The following is a 21711-nucleotide window of genomic DNA, read 5'->3' as shown; positions in this document are numbered from 1 at the left end:
AGCAATCGCTATTCCTGGGCATGAAATTTTGTGCAGTGGCTAGCTCTAGCTGTTGCAGCACAAAACTTACCATAACCTGCAAACCTACCTGAGAACCAAATTGTTGGGCAGAGAGGCCCTTCTGCTCTCCTTACGGTGGCTACAGCAGGTTTGCATACCTCTGCATCAGCTTGCAGCTGCAGTGGTGACTGCAGCGTCAACATACCCTCAGGCACTCATCCAAGCTAGAGCTCCACAGTGTCCACAGACAAGTCCCTCTCTAATGAAATCAGCACACTAAAAGTATACAAAAAAAACCCAAACAAACAACTGGCACTTTTTTGAAGTGTTTGAAGAACTTGTCGTCTGTCTCCTTGGCACTGTCTTTAAGGTAATGTGCACGTATGGCATTTTATAGACCTTGGTGCTGGGAGGTGCTGATATCAATACTGGTGGACTTGCAGGCACGTCTGAAGTTCCAGCCAAAGCAGTGCATCCATCTTACAGCAAGGAGACGTGGCTGCTGGTATTTGGGTATGAAAGCCTCATTAGCCAGCCCATAAACCTGCTTGCTCTGCAAAAACAGGGATATTCAAGTGCTCAGAAAATAAGTAAAAATTATGTTAGGAAAAATTAGTATTTCAGCCTTACCAGGGATTTTAAGCTACCATAGATAAACAGCTAATGCTGGGCCTCATTCTAGCTAGTCGAAATCAGTGAGACCTTTATTACTGAATTTAGTGTAAGAGCTGGTTTTTCTCAAAGTTTTCATCCCTGTGTGCCAAATTGTCACTTGGTAAGGGTGTCTTAAATACAAATGATTGAAGCTTCAAAAGTAGGACTTTATAACGGAAAGGCTAATGCAGCCTTAATAATAGCTTCCTGATTCTGCAAAGGGAGCTGGGAAAATGCATTTGTCTGGTTTGATTAGGCTCAGCTGTTACCCTGTGTTTGGAAGATGACAACCCTGGCATACCGGAATGACTGGGCAACGTGCAGTGCCCAGCCATTTTGTGTGCTGCCGCAGTAAGAGTGCGGCCTGGGCTTCAAAATTTGAAGCACTGTAAAAAGGCAAGGCCTCTCCACCCATAGCCTGACCAGCACACCTTGAAATCAGCATGAAATTTGCCATCAGCTTACAAAAACACAGCAGCTTTAAATTGCAGATGTGTGCTGCCCAGCAACTATGGTGCCAGAGAAGTCTCACTGAGTTCTGCTTGCTATAGTGTCATGGTCAGCACTTGTGGCCATCCATTTGCTAGGGTGGAAAAAAAAAAAAGGCAAGCAAATTTGGGAAAATACTGCTAGTTCTTCCTACTCTTCTACTGTGACCTATTTTTTTACCCATCCCCAGCTTTATAATGTTGGTTCTTTTGTCAGGCCTTTGGATAAACCCATGAGTGTTGACCTGTATTACCACTCCTGGTTTTGCATTCTGCAAGGCACAGGATCCCTAAATATTTAGTGCCCAGAGTCCACGAGAGGAGAGGAAAACCAGCTGTGGGAAAATGAGGCATGGTGCTATTTTAAAGACAAGGTATCTGAGTCTTTTTCAGGCCCTGATTTGGCAAGGCATCTATACACATGCTTTATTTCAGGAGCAGCTTCATTGATTTCACTTGCATGCCTGAGATTACACTCAGGATTAAGTCTTTTCCTGAGTCAGTGGTGCTCTGGCCACTCATCTGATAGGGATCCTCTACAGAAGGCTGCGGTGCCTATATGAGGGGGCATTCTACTAGGTGTGTGTACACTGGTGGCTGGATCCATGTTTGCTTCCATCTTAACGGTGTAATGGGCTGTAGTGCAGTATGAAAATTGCAAACAGGATGCTGCATTGTTGGCTTCTGCAAAGCTCTCTGGAATGAAGAGTCCTGAGACTAGTGTGAACATTAAAACAATAATAATTTTTTTTCCTGCGAGAATGTTAACAGAGAAGAAGATTGTGCTTTGTGGTCTTTAATTGATTGGGCTTTTTGGCAAGCTAGATGATAAATCACATAAATGAGGAGTCATGAGAGCCAGTTACTGCCAGAGATTCTTCTGTTCTGTGCCTCCGGCAGCACTGCAGTGATACTAGTACAGACGGCAAGTTCTGCAGACCTTTACTAATAGAAGTAAATAACAGTAATAAACAATCCAAATGAAAATAGGGTGCAAGAATTATCCTGAAGACTATTTCCATCTCCTCTAGATGTAAATATCAAGAACAGATAACTTGTTTGTGATTCACCACCCCAGGGTGTTGAAGGCTGTTTACCTACATACTAGTAACTGTAGATCTCAGCTGGCCACCACTCCCATTGTCAAGGCCATTGTACACATGGATTTCTATGGGCATCTTCTTTTTCCTGTGGAACATTTTTCTATGAATAATCCTAGGATTTTGCATGTTTGTCCAGGATTTCTAGAAGCCTGGCAATCCTGGATGTATCCCTTGATTCTGTGCAGACTTGGGAGCATGTGTGATGAGCGCATCTCATCCAAGAAGCATCACGTGTTCTGCATGGTGGTCTGCTCCTGCGCAGTAGATACAGCACAATGAGAACATGTTTGGCATTCTATGTATGCACCAAATAATCATCTAGTACCTGAACATCTTGAGGAGCCATCAAACTTGCTGCACATTTGATCAACACATTCAGCAAGTCCATGCGATTCTTGCCTATATAGATTTTTACAGCACGTGCATGCGTTGTAGAGAAGCATAGGCTTTCTGCATGTCTACCATGTTATCTGTATGGACATATCTCAGCTGTGAATGGCAGCCCTGCTGTTGTGCAAAATTTTATACAATCCCACAGCAAATGCTAAATGATTTGCAGTTTGAAAGGCAAGGTCTAAAAGGCAGGTGAAACAGGAACAGGGAAGAAGAGTAATGTTATAAAGGTCAGTGGCTGAATTATTGTTTTAAAATTGTTCTGCTTTGTTGTGCCTTCCAACATTACAAGGTCACATTGGGATTCTTCTGATTGCTTTGATGGAAGTCACTTGGCATTATCCCATAATCTTTAATTATGTCCATAACACTTTTGTTCTCTAGTTTGTTTCATTATCGTAAATAGAAAAAGAAATGTCTGCATGGGGATTACTCACAGGAGAAAAAAGTGAAGTACTGAGCCTTTGAAATAGGTCTAAAAGTGCAAAGTTAGAGTTTCGAGCTGAACTTTCTAAAAATGAGGTGAGAGCTGGGCTGTTCTGGAAACAAATAACCTCTGAAAGGTGTAAAAATAAATCAGATTACCTAGCCAGTTTTGCATTTCTGTGAACACAGACTATAGAGAAAAAGAGGCGTCCAGAAGGCCACTGCTTCTTGTGCAATGTACAACATCCATTAAGTGGCTAATTTGCAAAAAGGGTTTGCTTTTGGAAGTTGCAAGGCATCAATGTCCTGCCATCAGTGTCCTGCCCTGTCCATCCGGTGGGTAATCTGAAGACTTACTAGCACTGACTTGCCTTTAACTGGCCACCTGCCCTGTGACCTGATACCCATCTGGGTGGCTGGGATGGGTGGAGCTGTGGAGTAAGCCAGAACTTCAGCATGTGGTTGAATTTACTTCATCACACAGTGGGTCTGTTCCTGTATGGGCTTCTGAATTAAATTTAATACACCAGCAAGGAAATGGTGAAGCCATTCATTGTTTTTCTGTGCTTACTATCTTTTTTACTTCAGCAGCTGCCTTTGTACTTTAGATAATACCATCTTCCAAAGTAACGTTAGCTATGTTGTCAAAGTATGAAATCTAAATGTTAGGTGTAACTGATTCAGGCGTGCAAACTTGAACAGGTATTTTTATTGTGAGAAAAATTGTTGGTAAATAACTATCTTACAAGGAAAACATAATTATAAAGAGTCTTTTCCATCTCCCGCACTAATTGAATGAACAGAATTCTTCTGTACTGCTTTGCAGACATAAGCTGTTATTGAATTATTGCATTAACACTGGGTTGCTGTTTTACCTTTGCCCAACTCTGCGGAAGAGCTTTCAGACTTTTGAACTAGGAAGTTTCAATTATATATCGAATATCTCGATAGGACAAGGGGAAATGGTTTTAAAGTAAAAGAGGGTAGATTCAGACTAGATATAAGGAAGAAATTTTTTACAATGAGGGTGTGCTGGTTTTGGCTGGGATAGAGTTAATTTTCTTCACAGTAGCTAGTATGGGCTATGTTTTGGATTTGTGCTGAAAACAGTGTTGATAACACAGGGATGTTTTCGTTACTGCTGAGCAGGGCTCACACAGAGCCAAGGCCTTTTCTGCTCCTCACCCCACCCCACCAGCGAGGAGGCTGGGGGCGCACAAGGAGTTGGGAGGGGACACAGCCGGGACAGCTGACCCCAACTGACCACAGGGATATCCCAGACCATATGGTGTCATGCTCAGCATGTACAGCTGGGGGAAGAAGAAGGAAGAGGGGAATGTTCAGAGTGATGGTGTTTGTCTTCCCAAGTAACCGTTACACCTGATGGAGCCCTGCTTTCCGGGAGATGGCTGAACACCTGCCTGCCAGTGAATCCCTTGTTTCGCTTTGCTTGCATGCACGGCTTTTGCTTTACCTATTAAACTGTCAGATCTCAGCCCACGGGCCCTTCTTGCTTTTACCCTTCTGATTCTGCCCACCATCCCACTATGAGGGAGGTGAGCCAGCGGCTGCATGGGGCTTAGTTGCTGTTTGGGGTTAAACCACGACAGAGGGTGGTGAAACAGTGGAACAGGTTGCCCAGAGAGGTGGTGGATGCCCCATGCCTGGAAACGTTCAAGGTCAGGTTGGATGGGGCTCTGAGCAACCTGATCTAGTTGAAGATGTTCCTGCTCACTGCAGGGTGGTGTTGGACTAGATAACATTTAAAAGTGCCTTTCCAACCCAGACTATTCTGTGAGTCTATGGTTATCTTTGTCCTTCTAACTAGAACTGTGTTCATACAGAACCTTGAGATTGATGATAATTTAACTACATTCATTTTCCCTTGGCTTGTTGATGAAGTACCTACCAACCAGAAATGGATAGGACTGGGAAGAAGCCTTCTTTTTAACAAGTATTCATTAATTCTTGCATAGACAAGGATCATAAATTCTATTTACATAGTTGGTCTGGGTTGAAAAGGTCAAGCAACAGCTACTTGAGCAGGTAAACTGTGCAGATTTTTTTTTTCGTTATGTGTTGGTTGGCTTTTGACATCTTTAGTTGCTATGGCATCTACTCAAAATAGGATTTTTTTTAAACTGCAGTTGATGCCCTGTGATAAAACTGTGGGGGTCTTTACCTTTGAACACTAAACTGCAGATGACCTTTGGGGTTCTGGGGTTCTCACTGTGGAACAATTTTTAAAAGTCAAGTCCTCAAAACCCCTTGTTCTCACTTAGGCCATTTGGGTATCTTACAAGACTCAGTGTGAAAACCTTGCTGTGTTTCTTTCTTAAGGTAATGTAGTCTGAAATAGAAATTCTGCCCAAGCCATTGTATTTCCATTTGATGAACACTACTCCTGGTATCAGAGTAGCAATTCTAGGTGAGACAAGAGTAGGAATTGTGCCATATATATTAATTCAGTTTCTAGCAACTGCATAATTTCATATAAAAATTTTAAGGGTTTTTTTTTATTTATTCCTCCAAAAATTTTAAATTTTTTTATTCCCAAGTATTTATGGGATCTTCTCCAGCAGTTGCACTGTGAAGTCATATTAATGTGGGTTTTCACTACACCAGCAACAGCAGCTGCAGTGAATACAGAAAAAAAGAAAAAAATCCTTTGTTACTGATTGCTGTTTGGATGATAGAGACAAGGACTTACTTCTAATCTCAGAGCGTTGGCCTTAACTACATGGTGCAGAGCTCTCTGAAAAGAGCCAAAGCTTTCCATTAGCTTCACGAGCCCCTGGGAATATCTGGAGGAATGCACTGCTTGACTGAGCAAGTTCACAGATGATAGACAGCTCGGGGGCCTAGAAACCACACGTCTGCCAAGTTTCTCACACCACGTAAGACTGACCCTGCTACGTGACGCTCCCCCTCCTCAGGATTGTCTCTATCACGTGTACCGATGCCTCGGAGGTCAGAAACAAGCTGTGTGACCAGGTGTTCATCCTTGTCATCTAGCATGGAGTGTCAACCTTGTGCACTGTCATCTAAGTCAAAAGCAAAAAGCCCAAAGCTATTGTCCATTTTATTTCCAACGGACTTCATTCTTTTCCCACTGAAAGCATTAGCAACCTTGCCAGCAGTTTCAGCTGTTAAGGCCAATACCTTAAAATTGGCAGAAACAAAACCCAGTGCTTGCACCTTGACATGCCCTGGCTTGCTGCCTTGTAATGAGAGCTCTCCTTTGTGTTGACCTAATGGTGGTCGCACTAAAAATTTAACAAGCTGATGAACTACCGCTACATCATGAGAAGCGGTCTCTTCAAATATAAGTGCAAACATCTCCTTTTGAGACATTTGTGGAAGGTGGTGCATTTTCCACTGCAGAGTATTTGCCTACAGAGCTTTCCTTTCACGTTGGCTGAGAGCCAGTTCAGGTCAAACAGGCTCAGACTTCAGAGTGGTGGAGATGCTATGTCTAAAGAAAGGAGAATGTTGACAAAACATCCATTTTTAATTGGGGTTCTCCACTGAAAAAAGTGGATAAAAAATCTCTACCTAAGAATTGAGTGTAAAGCTAACTATATGTGTTTTTTTTAACTCTGAAGCAGCCCTGGCTTTCTGTATCACTTCTGGCCACCTCCAATATAGCACTTGCTCTTGCAAGGAAAAGGTATATTCCTTGTTATGTTGCATTTTTACGCAAACATGCATTTCTGTTCCAGGCCAAAGAACCAAGAACTAAAATTGTTAAGGGGGTGATGGAGGAGGGGAAAGATATGTGTCCTACTGCGTGATGTTAGTTCTTTGCAGTGTTACTGGATTAATTAATTTCCTTATCAAATGGAACATGTTTTTTACTACAAATTTCTACCAAATTTTCTATTGCTAAAAGACTGCAGGAGGATTTCAGGAAGATTTGAAATTACTCAGTTGTTGCTTTCACTGACTATTGAGTTGGTCAAACATTTTCAGAGGTGAATCTTTTGGTAAAATCTTGGCATTTTAAATTCTGAGCAATTTTTTCCAGCATCCATGCAGGCTTCTGGCATGGCGATTGTCCACTGCTTACCTTTACAATAGGGCAGCTGGACATTTACCTTACATACTTAGGGCTTGTCATGATAAACTTTGCAGGAGCTATGCCTTTCCCTCTGAGATGCAGCATGCCGAGAGAACAAATGGCACTTATTAGTCCATGGTCATCTTGGTCAAAGAAGGAAGCGGCCGAACTACTATCTTCACTAAAAATAGGCAAATACTAAAAAGTAACAGACAGTGGAATAAAGTAGATTAAATTAAAAAATAAATTCAGTTATCCAAAGTGTTGCAGTACTGGAAAGAGATTTTAGAAAGCATTATGCTTATATTAAGCATGTCCTTTAAGGATAGAAATGTATAAGGCAGATGTGACTGTCCCTATCAAGCCATTACATTTAGAAAGATTTTGTTAATATGTTTGCAATGTCTGGAAAGTAACAGCCAAAACTGTGTAACTAGCATTGTGGAAATACATCACTTTGCCCTTTAGTGGTGTACTCAGTAGGAGTTAACACTCAGGGGGACTTGTCATTGTCTCTGTCAATGAGTAATTTTCTCAAATGAAAAAAAATATCAATTCTCTAATTAATCCAAAAGATTTCCATGTTTGTCTTGCAAGGAACAATAAACAGTGGACAAAGAGAACCATCTCTGTCCAGAAGAGAGGGAGTAATGACGGTTTTCACAGTGAAGGAGTACCTCTGCTTTTCATGGAAACCACTGTCAGATTCCAGGCAGAAAGGAGGGTCCCTCTGCTAGTTATTCAGAGGACAGAAATTTACTTGCAAAGCCCTGCGAGTTGCAATAAGGCACAGAAGCAACAAGCTTTTGTACAGGTAAGGGCACACGCTGCTTTTCAGAGAGCCAGAGGTTTGTTTTCTTCCCACAGTGCTGCGTAGTGTGTTGGCTGTCGCCACCCCCGGAGCTGATTGATAGCGTTTCACTTGCCCCGTCATGGCACACGTATTGTTTCTTCCACCTGTTGCACCCTGTCAGTAAACTCTTTGCAGTCCTACGATGTCTGGCACTATTGGCGATACTGTCATTTTCACTTAAATCCTAAATAATAATCTGGCCTGTGGTTTGTGAAGCCTTTGTGGCATCCCTCAGCCTGAGATGCACTCTGTAAGTGAATGCAACGCTTGTAACTACCAGCGATAAGCCGATGTTAGGTCACTGCTCATCTGTCTCATTAAGGCAATTAGTGACCTGTAGAAGATGATCAATCAGGGATTTTATCCATCTCGACATTGGTGTCTGGTTGCCTGCACCCAAGGATGCTGTTTGTAGTCCGGTTCATAATTTCACCCTTTCCTGTTCATCATTATTATTATTATCCAAAGTGCCTTTTTGCTTCTGTTAGCAAAACCAGAATCCCCCATGCCCCAGTTTTAGCAGCTAATGTCCACAATAGGGGCAACTGATCCACTGCAGGAGTTAAATATAACCGTGTCTAGTGAAAGGAGAAGATTTAATGGGAAATGGTTGGCATTCTTTCTTCCTAAAGGCACGGGGGTGGGGGGGGTGGGGGGGGGGGAGAGAGAGACGTACACACACAGACACACACACACGCATCCCACAGCGAGGGAAGAGGCAGAGAGCAGGCAAGGCAGAGAGGGAGCGAGGGTAGAGAGAGACAGAGATCCCCAAAGCAGCCCTGCGCCTCTGAGCTGGAATCTGCCAGGGCGCAGCCAGCATGTTGGTCCTCAGCCCACTTGTCTGGGGATCTTACCTGCAGCTTTTCTTCTGCTTTGCTTTATCTCAGACTGCGTACGTTGACAATGTCTTCTCACTTTCAGCAGGTAAATTGCTTTAAGTCTTGTTACTTTTCCTTGCTTGGAGCTCTGTGCTCTGATTCTTGCACTTTCTTGTGATTGGGAACACAAGAGAAAAAAATAAATACTTCAAATTGCAGATCTCGGTGGAGGGATTTTGCATTGCAGACCTGTTCTGCCACATGCCAGGACATTTTGTTGCTCGGTTGGTTTTGCTTTTTGCTTTATAATTTCAGGTTTTAAACCCCTCCCCTCCCTTCCCTGTGAGAAATAACAGACAAGATCCTCAGCTGCTCTAAAATGCTTTTTTCCATTGGCTTCTATGGTGCTGTGCTAATTCATGGATCTGGCCCAATTAGTATATTACTTGCATGTCTGCATGCTTCTTTCTATTTTGGATGAGCTTAGGTAGATTATGGCAAGGGAAAGAAAACGAATCTCAATGTATATCTGCTTCTATAAATAAAGCCCTGACCTCAATGAGTGCTGCCGGAGACCGACTGGATGTTAGCAGAATAAACATCATCTGGCTCTGGCTATGACACTAACAAATACTCGGATGACTTACATAGCAAACAAGGGTCCACTGCGTGGAAAATCCCTGCTAGGCAAAGGCAAAACAAATTAGTTTTCAGCTGAGGCTGATTTCCAGGGCACTGGAAATCCCACTTAATAGATTTTACAGTTTCATCAGCAAGACTTTTCCTTTAGCTGCATTCTGTGCAAAGGAAGGGGAAAGTTGGTGAGAGCTCCGATTCCATCTCTGAGGAACTTTCACCAACTTACAGCAAATTGCTATCTCCCACCTTCTGTCTGTCAATGGAGATCCTTCTAACTAACATCCTGGATTCCCTCAGTGTCAAGTTTGAGATGGTTCAACTGAGATTTGTAGGTCAAGGTCAGCTATACCTACAGATCCTCCGATGTCTTTCGGACAAAGACAGTGACCAAAAGGGTGCGCATTTTAAGACTACATAAAATCAACTTTAGACATGAATCTAAAGACACACGGCCTTTCTAGCTCTCTATCATCTCTGATGTGACCACAGAGCCAGATGGTTTACATTCAAGGTGTTTATGAGAGAAGGGTGATCGAGAGGGTGGCTTGTATGAGATGATAGATTTCTGCACTAAATAATAGTAATAGTATGCATCATTTCTTCTAAGGGTTTTTCCAAAACCTTTCAAAATGTGCAGAGCTAGTACACTTTATTTCACTCCCAATGGTTTGAACAATCCATTAATTTAAAGATATTCAAATAATAAGATTCTGAGGGCCACAAGAGTAATGCAGATACCCTTTGGGGAAAAGCCCTATAGCATTTAATAAGGCAGCTGTTACAGTTCTGTAGTCATTTCAGATATCTTTTAAGGTAACATCTAGAGAATCCTAATGTTCGAAGAAGCACATCCTTTGAAAAACAATTTTATCCATTCTTTCAAAGCTTTAGGAACTAATAATTTTTTCTACTAAGCTCTGTAAGATGCTAAAAAGCATTTACATTTGTTATCATTTCTGTTCAATTGGGTATGCTTTTTCCATTATGTTCCATTATTAATTAATGCTGAGGTACAGGAATCATCAAGATTTATTTTCTCTGCTATATTCCAAATTGCTTTGCAATAACAAGTAAGTTATTAGACCTCAAAAATTGTTTCAAAGGGCTTTACATTTATTTGACACTTGTAGATGCCACCCAGACAAACAAGAATTTCACATTTCCATTGCCTGCATGGCCTGGCGTTTCTCCTATGGCACACACTTGTGTGTCTAGAGAAGCCATTTAAACTGTCCTCTTGAAAAATAACAGTTCAACAAATAACTTGCCCCTTAGAAGAGGGGAGACTTATCATCTCTGCTGAAAACCTAGTAGAAGAGGCCAATATGAAGGAAAATGCCAGACTCTGCTCTTTGCAGTCGAATATTTTCCATAGCGCAGCCCCGGGGGCTGGCCTGCAAGAGACCCCAGGGCTCCCCGGGCAGAGACTGCAGCCGGCCGCAGCCCCTTCCTCCTCCATCCCTGCAGGCCAACAGCTTCTGGTTTCAGGCTTGGAGAAGGTGTGAACCTGATCGGGAAATCTGGTTCCCAATGTGGCAGTTTGGGTAAATCGCCAGCCCACACACTGCTCCGCAGGAAAGCCCCGCACTGTGCCCTTCTGGCCAAGCTACTGAAAATCACTTTTATACCCAGCAAGCTCTTAGCGAGGCTTCTGTCACAAAAGTATTGTAAATATTTACTTGATAATATGTGGAAAAAATAACATCTGGCAGATGATTCAGTCATAATCCCACAACTGTGGGGCTGGATTAAGAGACATACTTTGGGGAGCTGTTACATACCTGTGTGCGTTATTACTTGCTAATCGGGGCTATTTGGTATCAAAAATGACATAATAAAAAATTCTTTTAGTGCTTTGATTGCATCTGCAGTTTATGAAACATCTCCTAAGAAAAAAGCAAAAAGTTCTCTATTGTCTTGTAGAAATCTCACAGTGGGTACAGAAGGTGAATTAATTCCATTTAAATTCTTAGTTATCTTAATGGTTTCTCAAATGTTCTGTGACTGTCAGCTGAGTCAATTATTTGTATCTGGCACCAGGATGTGATTTCATATTTAAAGAATGGATTTCAGCACTGTACTTGCAAATTTTAAAACTAATCACATTTAACAGTGAGGATGTTCTTAAGCGATAACTTGTCTTTCCTATAGTTGGGAAAATGCATCTGGGTATCTTCCAGGTATGTCTGAAAACTTCTGGGCTAAAAGTACTTTTATTTCTGTCCTCACACATCTTTGCATCACAACAGGTCACAAATAGAAAAGTTTACAGGTCACAAAGCAATAACTAGAAAGCAGAGATAAACAACCGGTAGGGGGGAAAAGTGTTTGTAGAATAACGGGGAAAGAAAGACAATCTGGACCTTTGTCCATTTTGCTGCCAACTCCACTTTATAGTCCCATCACCCTCAAGCAACAGCTCATCCTTGTTTCTGGAACTATTTTGAATGTCATGTCAGCTCCAAAGAGTTGAGCCTCCTGGTGCTGAAGCATCATTTCTGGAAGAAATGCTTCAGGGAATAATATTACAACACTCTCAAGCATGTGGCTGTGGTTCCACACAGCAGTGAAGACCCCAAGGGGTGGGTAGCTCAACCCTCCTGGAGACAGCAGATTTCTTTTCAAGGTAACCTCTCCTATCCTACCTGTATGCCACTGTGGTTATGGTGTCCTTTATAACCATTTTTCAGGGCTCTGCTCTACTGAGGTTCCTGCACTGTGCATTTAAGGAGGTTGCACTCATGTGATGAAAACTAGGTGTGAATTTTATACTCATTTTTAGTAGGGTTACCTGAACCAGCCTGCACCTTGTAAGAACCAGCCTGAAGGAAGCCACCTTCCAAATTGAGATAGCAGAAAGACTCTCTTCCTCTCCCCCTCATTCCTTCTCCTCCCCTATTCTACTCATCCAGGCCAAAGGTTTCTGAGGTTTTGCAGAGATGGGGAAGTGTTTAAATTACCAGCAACTGCTGGAGAAGAACAGTATCTCAATGCTTCTTCTTACCCAAACTGCCTTTTATGCATGCCACAAATGTATGCCTTGATTGACTTTTCTCCTATGATTAATATTGATACACAGCCCTATGAAAAGAATATGGTTTATTAATTTAAAGGCACAAAATGAGATGGTAACATCTGAGCACTGTTGGTGGTATTCCTCACACTTTCTTTGCCTTTTTCCCATTATTTTCCCAAAGAAAAGAAACACCACATCTCACTGGATGGGTGGCACAGCCTCTTTGAATCAGGAAGGTGTAAGTTTAGCCTGCAACCAGACCCTGTGTGGGATAGCTGCAGAAAACAGTTCAGCTTTCTTGAGGACCGACACTGTTGGAGCAGTGAGAAAGAGCCACAGTGATGGTCAAGGCAGGTTGGGAACAGGAGCTGTGCGGGGTCACAGCCTTGGCTGGGCAGTGCAGGGAGGGGACCCTGGTATCCCCTGAGTTGCCACACTGTGGGGAGAGGGCGTTGGGCATTTGTGAGAGAAACAGCAGAGAGAGAAAACACAAAACCAAGTGGTGATGCCTGACACTGAGGGAGTTGGGATCCCAGCTGCCTTTCTCTAAAAGGAATATCTGACCCCATCATCAGGGTTTGGTTTTTTTTTCCTCTAATGAAACAACCTGCAGGAACCCTAAATATTGTCAAAATGGACAGCAGAGCTGTCAGGTGGATGTTTTTTGTTTCTAAGGAGAGTAATTGTAAATATTTATTTCTGTAAAATGACAATGGAAAAAATGATCAGAGTGCTTGCAGGAGTAAGAAAGACGCAAAGGGAATTTAAAATAAGACCAACAGTAAAATCTGGAAGACTCTTAAAGGCAGCAGCCAGGCCCTACTGGGAAAAGAGCCCAAAGGGTGACTAGCAAGCAGAGGTGAATCTCTGAGGGGCAAAAATACCAGTCCAGGGAAGGAAGCCTGGCTCTGCTCTGGAAAGTCAGCATGGGCCCAGGAGGTGCCCAGCATCCTGCCGCTGTTGGTCAAGAGGTTTCTCATGGAACACAAGTGAGCAGGAAAGCTTTGGTTAGATTAAAATTCCTGATAGAAATGAGCCACTGGCAAAGGCTACAGCTTTGTTAGGAGAAGGAAAGCAAAGTGTCATTGGCCATAAGAGAAGGCAGTCACCTGGCTGTGGATCTGGCTGGGCAAAGATCTTGGGGCTGGACTCGGCTGGGCATTTAAAAGCTTTCTGTCTTGTTTGTGACTCACAGAAGCCTGAAAGGGAGGCAACAGATTCTTTCAATAGAATATCTCTTCAGCTTGAGAGAAAAAAATAACCTTGGGATTGTCCATTTGCATTTGAGAGCCCAGATGAGTGGCTAGAAAGGTAAGCCAAAAGAAGGGTCGTGTAGTGGTTACCCTTCTAAGCCAATAAAGAAGGCAGTTCCTGAACAGCCTCGCGGGAAAGGCTTGGAGTGCTAGCAAAATAACTGTCTAGTATGATGTGGTTACTGTTGCTTTATGTAAATGGATCTTTAAAATAAACAGAGATTAAAGCAGCACCTGATTTGACTTTATCTGTAGTGTCTCCCCTGATAGATATGACCTGTGAGAATCCCAAATTGTGTTTCCTGCTCAGGTCGATGCACATAATACTCAGGGAGGAAATTTCCTCAGGATTCATAGACCCTCCTGTGGTGGCGTATGGCGCGAGGCCTGTGCGGAGTCAGGTGAGAGCAGAGCAGCCACGCGGGCGCACAGCCTGTCCACGGCTTCGTGCCTGCACCCGGCTCCGTGCTGGGGAGGCCAAGGGGAAGACCCACGCGAGCCGCGGTAGCAAAGGACCCCCAGGAGGTCCTGTGAAATTAGCAGTAGACCAGTGAGTAGAAGGCCACTTGATCCTGTGGGTGAGGGACAAGGAAAGGACGTCAGAGGCCGTTCAGGAGGTTGCGGCATTTGCCTTGCAGCAGTAAATAAAAATCAGAAGAGGACACAGCCACTAGCGAGAAAGCTGGCTGCTGGCTGCGACAAGGCTCCTTAAGTACAGCTCTGGGTCTTGCATGCAGGAGGGGAAAGGGGCTTCTGACCTGCTTGTGGCATTACCTGACGACAAGGCACTCGGCTTGTCAAAAAAGGTTCGGTGACCGTAATGCAAATGAGGGGAAAGGGTTCAGTTAAATGCTGCTTAAGGCTCAAGAAAATACATGTCAAAGACCATGTGGTCATCCCTGTGTTCCCCCTGGTTTAATATAAAGGTCGACTCATTTGGCTTCATGTGGTGAGCTGATGGGGGCACGGGCATCCTGAAAACAGAAGCCAGGTTTGATACCTGGACTCCTGAAGTGCAGGAAGCTGGGACTGCACCGGTGGCCAGTTCAGATTTTTTTCTGGGGCGATATTTGTGTTACAAGTAAGGCAGGTGTCCAGCTTCAGGCTGTGGAAGCTCCTTTGGAGATGTAAGCCAAGCAAAGCCAGTATTTTTCAGGTGGGTTTTTTGTGGTGAACAAGCGCTCCTGCTGCCAGGGACAAAGGTCAGTGCAGAAGCTGAGGCAGCACTTGCTTGGCTTTCCAGCGAAGGAAGCAGTAACCGATCCGAAGGTTTGTCTATAACCTGTGAATGTTTCTGAGGGGCAGCAACCAGTCCAAAAGGGAACCTCAGCTGAAAGTGATGCTGCAGCTGGCACGGAGATCCCAACTGGTTCAAGTAAGCTTGTCCATGCTGTGTCATTGCTATGAATGAGCGTAGTGCTATCTGTAGTCCATAGGTATTGGACGTGCTGGTGAATACTAGATTTTTGTGGTGCCCAGACTGGAAGGTGGAGGCTTAAATTCCAGCACAGCAAAGCAAGCTGGTTCAAAATCAGGTGGTTTCAGTGAAAGGATGGGAGCTCCACCAACAAGCAATCTGAAGTGCTGTAAAACCAGCTTATTCCCTATGTACTTGTAGACAGATAGTGCTTGTAGGCCTCTGCTCCTAGTACAGACAGTTCATTTGTGGGCTTGTCAATATTACCAAACCCCTGCACAGGAAGGGAACAGTCTGTGACTTCGCATTTTAGCCTCCTTGGTTTTTACATTCTGTTTCATATCAGGCACAGAGGCTTCCTGTGGGTGGGTTGTGTTGGCACAGGAGCACCAGCAGCATGATTACAGCAAAAGAAACCGCTAATCTTAGTTAAAGCTATGGAAAAATATCATTTGTGTTTATACAGAAGAAAGTCTGATGTCAGGATAGGCCATGTATCCCTGCAGTCTTTAACTCTTGGTGCTAGGATAGTGTGTGATAGCAAAATCAGCAAAATTCAGCTGTAAGGCAACATAGGACTCACCCAGGACACACACATCCAGGAGACCTATTTCATGCTGCAGCTCAGGAGGTAGAAGAGAACTGGGAAAGCCCTTCAATTCTAGGGAGAATTGTTTGAGGAAGATCAGAAATAGGCAAGAGAGGAAAAACCTCACAGGAATTAACAGACCCCAGCCTAGGTGTTCTGTTTCTTCCCTTCTCCTCTCCAAGGAATCACTGCTTTAATGAAAAGGAAATAGGGAGGATGCTTTCTGTAGTCACACTACTGTAATGGTAAAAGGGCATTTGGGATGAGAAGATGGATGTAGGAAGAATGCAGAAGAGGACTGAGACAGTGGGGGAAAGAGAAAAGAAGCTGTTAACCATTTTTCTCAGGAACTAGCCAGCGCGTGTGCATGAATGCATGCGCCCAGGGAATGTACACAAGTAAAGGGAGATGCTTTGCCTAAAGAAGGCAGTGCTACAATTTCAGTTTTCTTCTACCCAGGGAAAAGTGTCAATGGATTTTTTTTTTAGCTTCTTGAAACAAGTCAATACAGAGTTATTTTTTGTGAAAGGCGTGAGAATAAAGTCAGCTGGGCTGTGAATCTGCTGCCACAAGGGAGTCATGAGGAATTAATTTAATCCATAGTAGCAAAGTTTAAAAGAGGAATTTGAAGTCTTTCTGAGCACACAGTGAAGCAACATCAAAGTCAAGTATATGTTTGATCTATGCCAGCACTGACAGATTATGATCTTGCAGTTGCATAAGGGTGGCACTGGTGTCTCTCAGCTTTGTTTCTACTGATCCCACGGATAAAGTGGGAGAAGACTGTCTGGCAGCAAATGACACGTAGAATTCTCTTGGGACTGATGCAGCAGCCATTTTGCATTAATCTTTAGGCTTTCAGGCTCTTCTACAGATTGTAGTAGATTCTTAGGCTTTCATACTCACAGTATTTATACTATTGTTCTGGTGTGACAAGCAGTTGGGTTTTATAATCCAATTCATAAAATTATTGATATTGTGATTTACCAGACTGGAACTCCGTTTCTGGTATTGTAATTGAGTCATCTGTGGCTTTGCGGGGCGTTGCTTACCTTCCCTGTGCCTCGGTTTCTCATGCACTGAAGGGGAGCACGTAGAGTTGTCAACATCATTTAGCAGCATCTAGAGCTCTGGACCTCTGCAAATAGAAGGCAATAGAAGGAAAATTGCACAAAATAGCCCTGTTGTGGTTATTGGGATTTATAAGCCATGGGTTTATTTTATAAACCCATATTATAACCCACTGAAGTGTTACACCCATCAGATTTTATTGGGATTTTCCTGTTCTTGTGAAACTGGAGCACAGAGCCAACCCAAGCAAATGCTCCTCTTTCTGTACTGATCTCAGAATTTTCCTTCTGTGGTCAATCTGCGAGAACAGTATATGATCTTTTGGCATATGCATTGCCCTCGTACACACACATACACACAGATTAAATGTCTGAAGTATTTGCATATAGGGAGCAAAAGGCCTTTCCCTCGTTTAGAAATCTCACGTGCCCCTTTGTTTTCCTGCAGTCTTACCCTTTCTGCAGCATTCTCTAAGGCTGACCTGCAAAGATGCAGCCTCCTCCCTCTCACCAGCCGGGCTGCGAAGGGCTTACCTGGGGCCTCACTGCCCGTGAGCACACAGGGAGGTACTGGGAGATGTCGGGGGCCATGGGCTGGATATTAGGTGCGGACAGAGGACAGAGCGTCCTTGCTCTTCCAGCCAGGTGAATACCGAGATCTGCCGTCCAGGCAGCGTGCCAGGGTTTGTGCTGCCGTCAAGTTTTTGAACGTCGATTGATTTTAAACACTTTTATTTATTTATTTATTATGACAGCTTCTGAGGGTGTGCCAGCTGGTAAAGTACACATTACTGCTGCCACGGCCCGTAGCCACTTTGGGGATTAAAACCAGAGTATTTTCACATTTTTATGAGTTTTTCCTGGCTGAAAAGAAACTTGCAAGCTTTCAGCTGTTTTTTTTTCATTTTCTGTCAGAAAGATGGGGAATTAATTTCTGATCAGCTTGCACTGTTCCTTTAAGACTCTGATAAACCAATTTCAAGCAAGAGGAAACCAGAAGTGGGCGAGACCTGCAGCCCCACGTCTCATCCTGTGACTCCCATGGGAGCTTCATAGGTCACTGCCTCCTCCACGCAGACACCATTACCTAAGCTGTAGGGCTTGATATATTTCTTTGACATATTTATATTAGCTGATTTATAGGAAAAAGATATATTAGGCCATCAACTATAAGGTCTAAGTTCAAAAGGGTGCTGAGAGATGCAGACCATTCGCCAACCTGACTGTCTGACCCAGCTCCAGACATGAGCTGTATTTCCAGCTCTGCTTATATGTCCTTAAAGCACATTTTGGGTCACAAAGCATTGTAAAACACATTTTAAAGAAGTATGTATTGTTAGTGCTGATGCACGTCTTTGGGGTTTTAAAGGAGAGCTTAATACCTGCATCTGCTCTGTAAATAAAGGATTTCAACCTGTATGGTTCTCAGAAGGCACCTTTGACAAGCTCTTAAACTTTCCTAACTTAAAAGGAAAAAGTGCCTTAGTCACTTTGCAATAGATGTACAGAATGGTACCAGGTGGCTGTGGACCCTGGCATGCTGCTCTTCTTCATGCAGCAAGGAGGGTAAGAGGAGCCTCAATGAATGACAGCAAAGCAGATTAAAAGTCTCAGTTTCAGCTGGACAAGCCTACATTCATTAACTGACTAGTCTGCCCAGCTTGTTTATTACTAATTCTGAGCACCATCCAAGTGGGAGAAACACCTGTGATGGGGTGTCAGCCATCAGAGGTGTCCATCTAGCAGAGTCCTGCCCATCACAAGCTGCGGGCCACCGGCACTGCTGTCAGGGCGACAAGCCTCTGGATAGCAGCTCGGCTTCCCATCGGGACCTGCTGGATGAATGTGGTCACGAACAGGAAGGGAAACACATGTTAAATACCTTTTTCCTTTCTTGTCCTTTCCTCCTGACAGTTGGCCTACAGCTTGTGAGTTTAGGGTAAAAGTCACTTTTGTGGTTTACTTATGATTTTTTTTCAATGAAATCCTGTAAATCTAACATGAACCCAAGACAGCACTTCTCTGGTACCTCCTTTGCAGCTGTGGGGCATTCGTAGGGTGAAGGGCAGCTCTGGGATCAGCTCTAAGAGGGCTCAGAGGCCTCACATGTGCCCCGCTCCAGGGGCTCAGCCTGGGTGAAGGCTTCTCTCTGGCTCTGCACTGGACCATCTTGGATAAGAGTTCCCAAATTCCAGCTGTGGTCAGAAGCAAGCAGTCTGCAGGAACAAAATGAAACATTGCAATGGCTTGTCTAATATATATTATTTTCTGAAGCAACCATTGCCAGTATACTCATAGATTTGTATAGTCACTTTCGTGAACTAGATTAACATATAGTCTGGACTGTAAAAATAACTTGAGTTTGAAAATGACGAACACTTTCTATTTTAAAGCTGACTACTATAATTTTTATGTTCTCTGAAAACAACTGCCACTTAGACAAGTCCTAGAAGGAGTTTTTCATTTTGTCTTCCTTCTGTTATTGAATATGTTCTTTGATACTGAAGCTGTTGAAAGAGCAGTTTCCATACAAGATATGTAAACACACACTCTGTGTAGACAGGGTCTTCATATTTCACAGAAAACTATGACAGTCCTATTCTTGGGCTGAGATTTTTTCCACTGATGGGGACTGCAGTATTCTAAAGCTGTGTTTAGCAAACAAAGCTAACCTGGAGCCTAAAAATATACATTGCATTTGCAGAGAGCCTGTAAGCCTGTCAAGGTAATCCTTTTGTGATATAAAACAAGCCAATACTGTAATGGTTGTACCTCTTGGAGCTATTGCAGTTACAAAATCTGTACCAATGAAATGCAGTGCTTATCGGAAGATCAAATTATAGCAGTCATACCTGTAGCGACTCTGTGATTCATTCATTTTTTTGCTCCTTCTGCTGTCGTATTGCCTGTCTTATGTGCGTGTGGGAGGTCCTTGGGTCCAGGATCAGCCTTTTCTTAAATACTTGTTTTACAAATACACCTTCCAGAACATAGCCATGGTTAATGATGGAGCCCCTGAAATATTAACTACCCACATCTTTATATAATTGATATCTATAATAGTCATTAGATAAACTCTTTTCTTGTTTCTTCATTGAGATCAGTACATGCTATCATCATTTATACCAGCAAACCTAAATTGGGTTTCAACCTAACTTGTGGTACAGTAGTATTAGAATAAGACTATAAAGACTGAAATCAGTGGCTATTTTGCTGCCATCTTGGTTAGCTATAGTGTTTTTTCACAATAAAACCTGTTCCACAGGATTTCAAACTTTGCTGCTAAAAAGGAAAATCCAAATATTTAATAACCCAGGACTTGACTTTACTCATGAGGACATGATAAGTATCCTATTAAAGCTATAGATGTGCATCTATATTCAATCCCATCTTTGCAAAATATTTAAAGAACAACACTTTAATCTTCTCTTTTTTTTTCTTTTTTTTTTTTTTAAAGTAGCAGTACAACTGCAGTAATACAAATGTTTTTCTACAGTGCCTGGTAGTGATCTCTTAGCAAATAAGCCACATCAGGCCAGCTTTGATATTCTTATTCTTGTTGAATGATAATAATCCTATTGAAATTTAGCTAGATCATGGAATAGGGTAATACTAGGAAAGAGTGATGATGTTGGAATGTGGCCTAAAATAAAAAAATAATCACATTTTATACTGTGTTAAATTACAAGCTGTCCATTGCTTTAATGATATGCAATTTAGTCCCAATGCAATATGTTCAAATACAATCCTGGAACTGACAACCCCAGAAGTATGTGTGGTAAAAATTCAAGACCTTAGTTACAGCTGTGTAAGAGTGATTGAATTCAGCATAAGCTGATACAGAACTTAACTCTACATATCTTTGTATTTTATTGCTTGTGAGAACTGAAGACAGGTGAACTCAAACCTTTGCTACTTTTTAAAGGGCATTGGCATTTTCAGTATGTATTTAAATCTTTAAATGAAACAATATATCTCTATTTTTTTAATAAATCTTCTGCCTTTCTCTTAAATTGAAATCTCTGGTTGAGTTTCAAACTTGTGAGGAAAAGTGGAGAAAGAGTCTTCTTTATGGACCCTTTCAGACTTTAACTGACTCATCTCTCAAAGGCATCATCGCAAATAGTTTTGATAGAGAAAAAAATCCGAATAATATAAACTACCCCTGAATGCTGCTGAATCACACGCCTCTGGGCAGCTCTTTTCTGTGCATTGGGACTGAGAAAATGCTGTCCCCATTAATGCGGGATGGTGGAACTGATAGAATACATTTTCAAAGACATTTGAAAAATTAGAAGTATCTCCGTCTCCTAGAAAAGTTGTCTTACCTTGAGATGTGACTAATAGCCAGCCTGCAATTGATTTGCACACAGATCTAGCAATTTTGTCAGGTTTGTCTTCCCAGAAACTTAATTTAGAGATTTTCTATTAATACCAGATACTTCACCATAGGCTTTTCTTCCTACGGTATTTGGCTCCCTGCCACCCTTCAGTTCACAGACACCCATTCCTTCTGCCACTAGCCAGAGGAAGAAACCAACAGACATAAATAAATGTTTGCTGTCCTTGGCAAAACCTTTGCAGAAGGCCCCCACCCTGATTAGACATATATTTCCCAAGGAGTAAATAGATTCTGGAAAAAAAAAAACAAAAAACACCACAGTATAAATGCATCATCTTCACATCCTTTCTCTGTGAATCTTTGGTCACAGCTTCTTATATTGTTGATGGAAGTTTACATACAGTCAGTTGATGACAGAGCTATCAGCTAAATCTGGGTTGCAGAGTATTTATTCTTAGGGATGATGCACGAATCAGAAATAAAGTAACTTGGTTTTAGTCCCAGGGGAAATATAAGTAAATGTGCTGTGGAACCGCTTCCCGCTCTGTTATCAAGAAGTGCCCGAAGCAATTTGGTCCACAGGGAAG

General features: G+C 42.7%; 1 protein-coding gene across 1 annotated transcript in view; it reads left to right on the top strand.

Annotated features, from left to right (window-relative positions):
* The first annotated feature begins 8695 nt into the window (after window positions 1-8695).
* COLQ (collagen like tail subunit of asymmetric acetylcholinesterase) overlaps window positions 8696-21711 on the top strand; it is a 45511-nt gene continuing 32495 nt past the window's right edge. Inside the window, exon 1 of the mRNA XM_075051734.1 lies at window positions 8696-8904. Coding sequence (XP_074907835.1) covers window positions 8799-8904 — 106 coding nt within the window. The 5' untranslated portion in view covers window positions 8696-8798. The remainder of the gene's footprint in view (window positions 8905-21711) is intronic.

This window comes from Buteo buteo, chromosome 2 (assembly GCF_964188355.1).
Source record: "Buteo buteo chromosome 2, bButBut1.hap1.1, whole genome shotgun sequence".
Classification (NCBI taxonomy): domain Eukaryota; kingdom Metazoa; phylum Chordata; class Aves; order Accipitriformes; family Accipitridae; genus Buteo; species Buteo buteo.
This window is presented reverse-complemented; position numbering and strand designations above follow the sequence as displayed.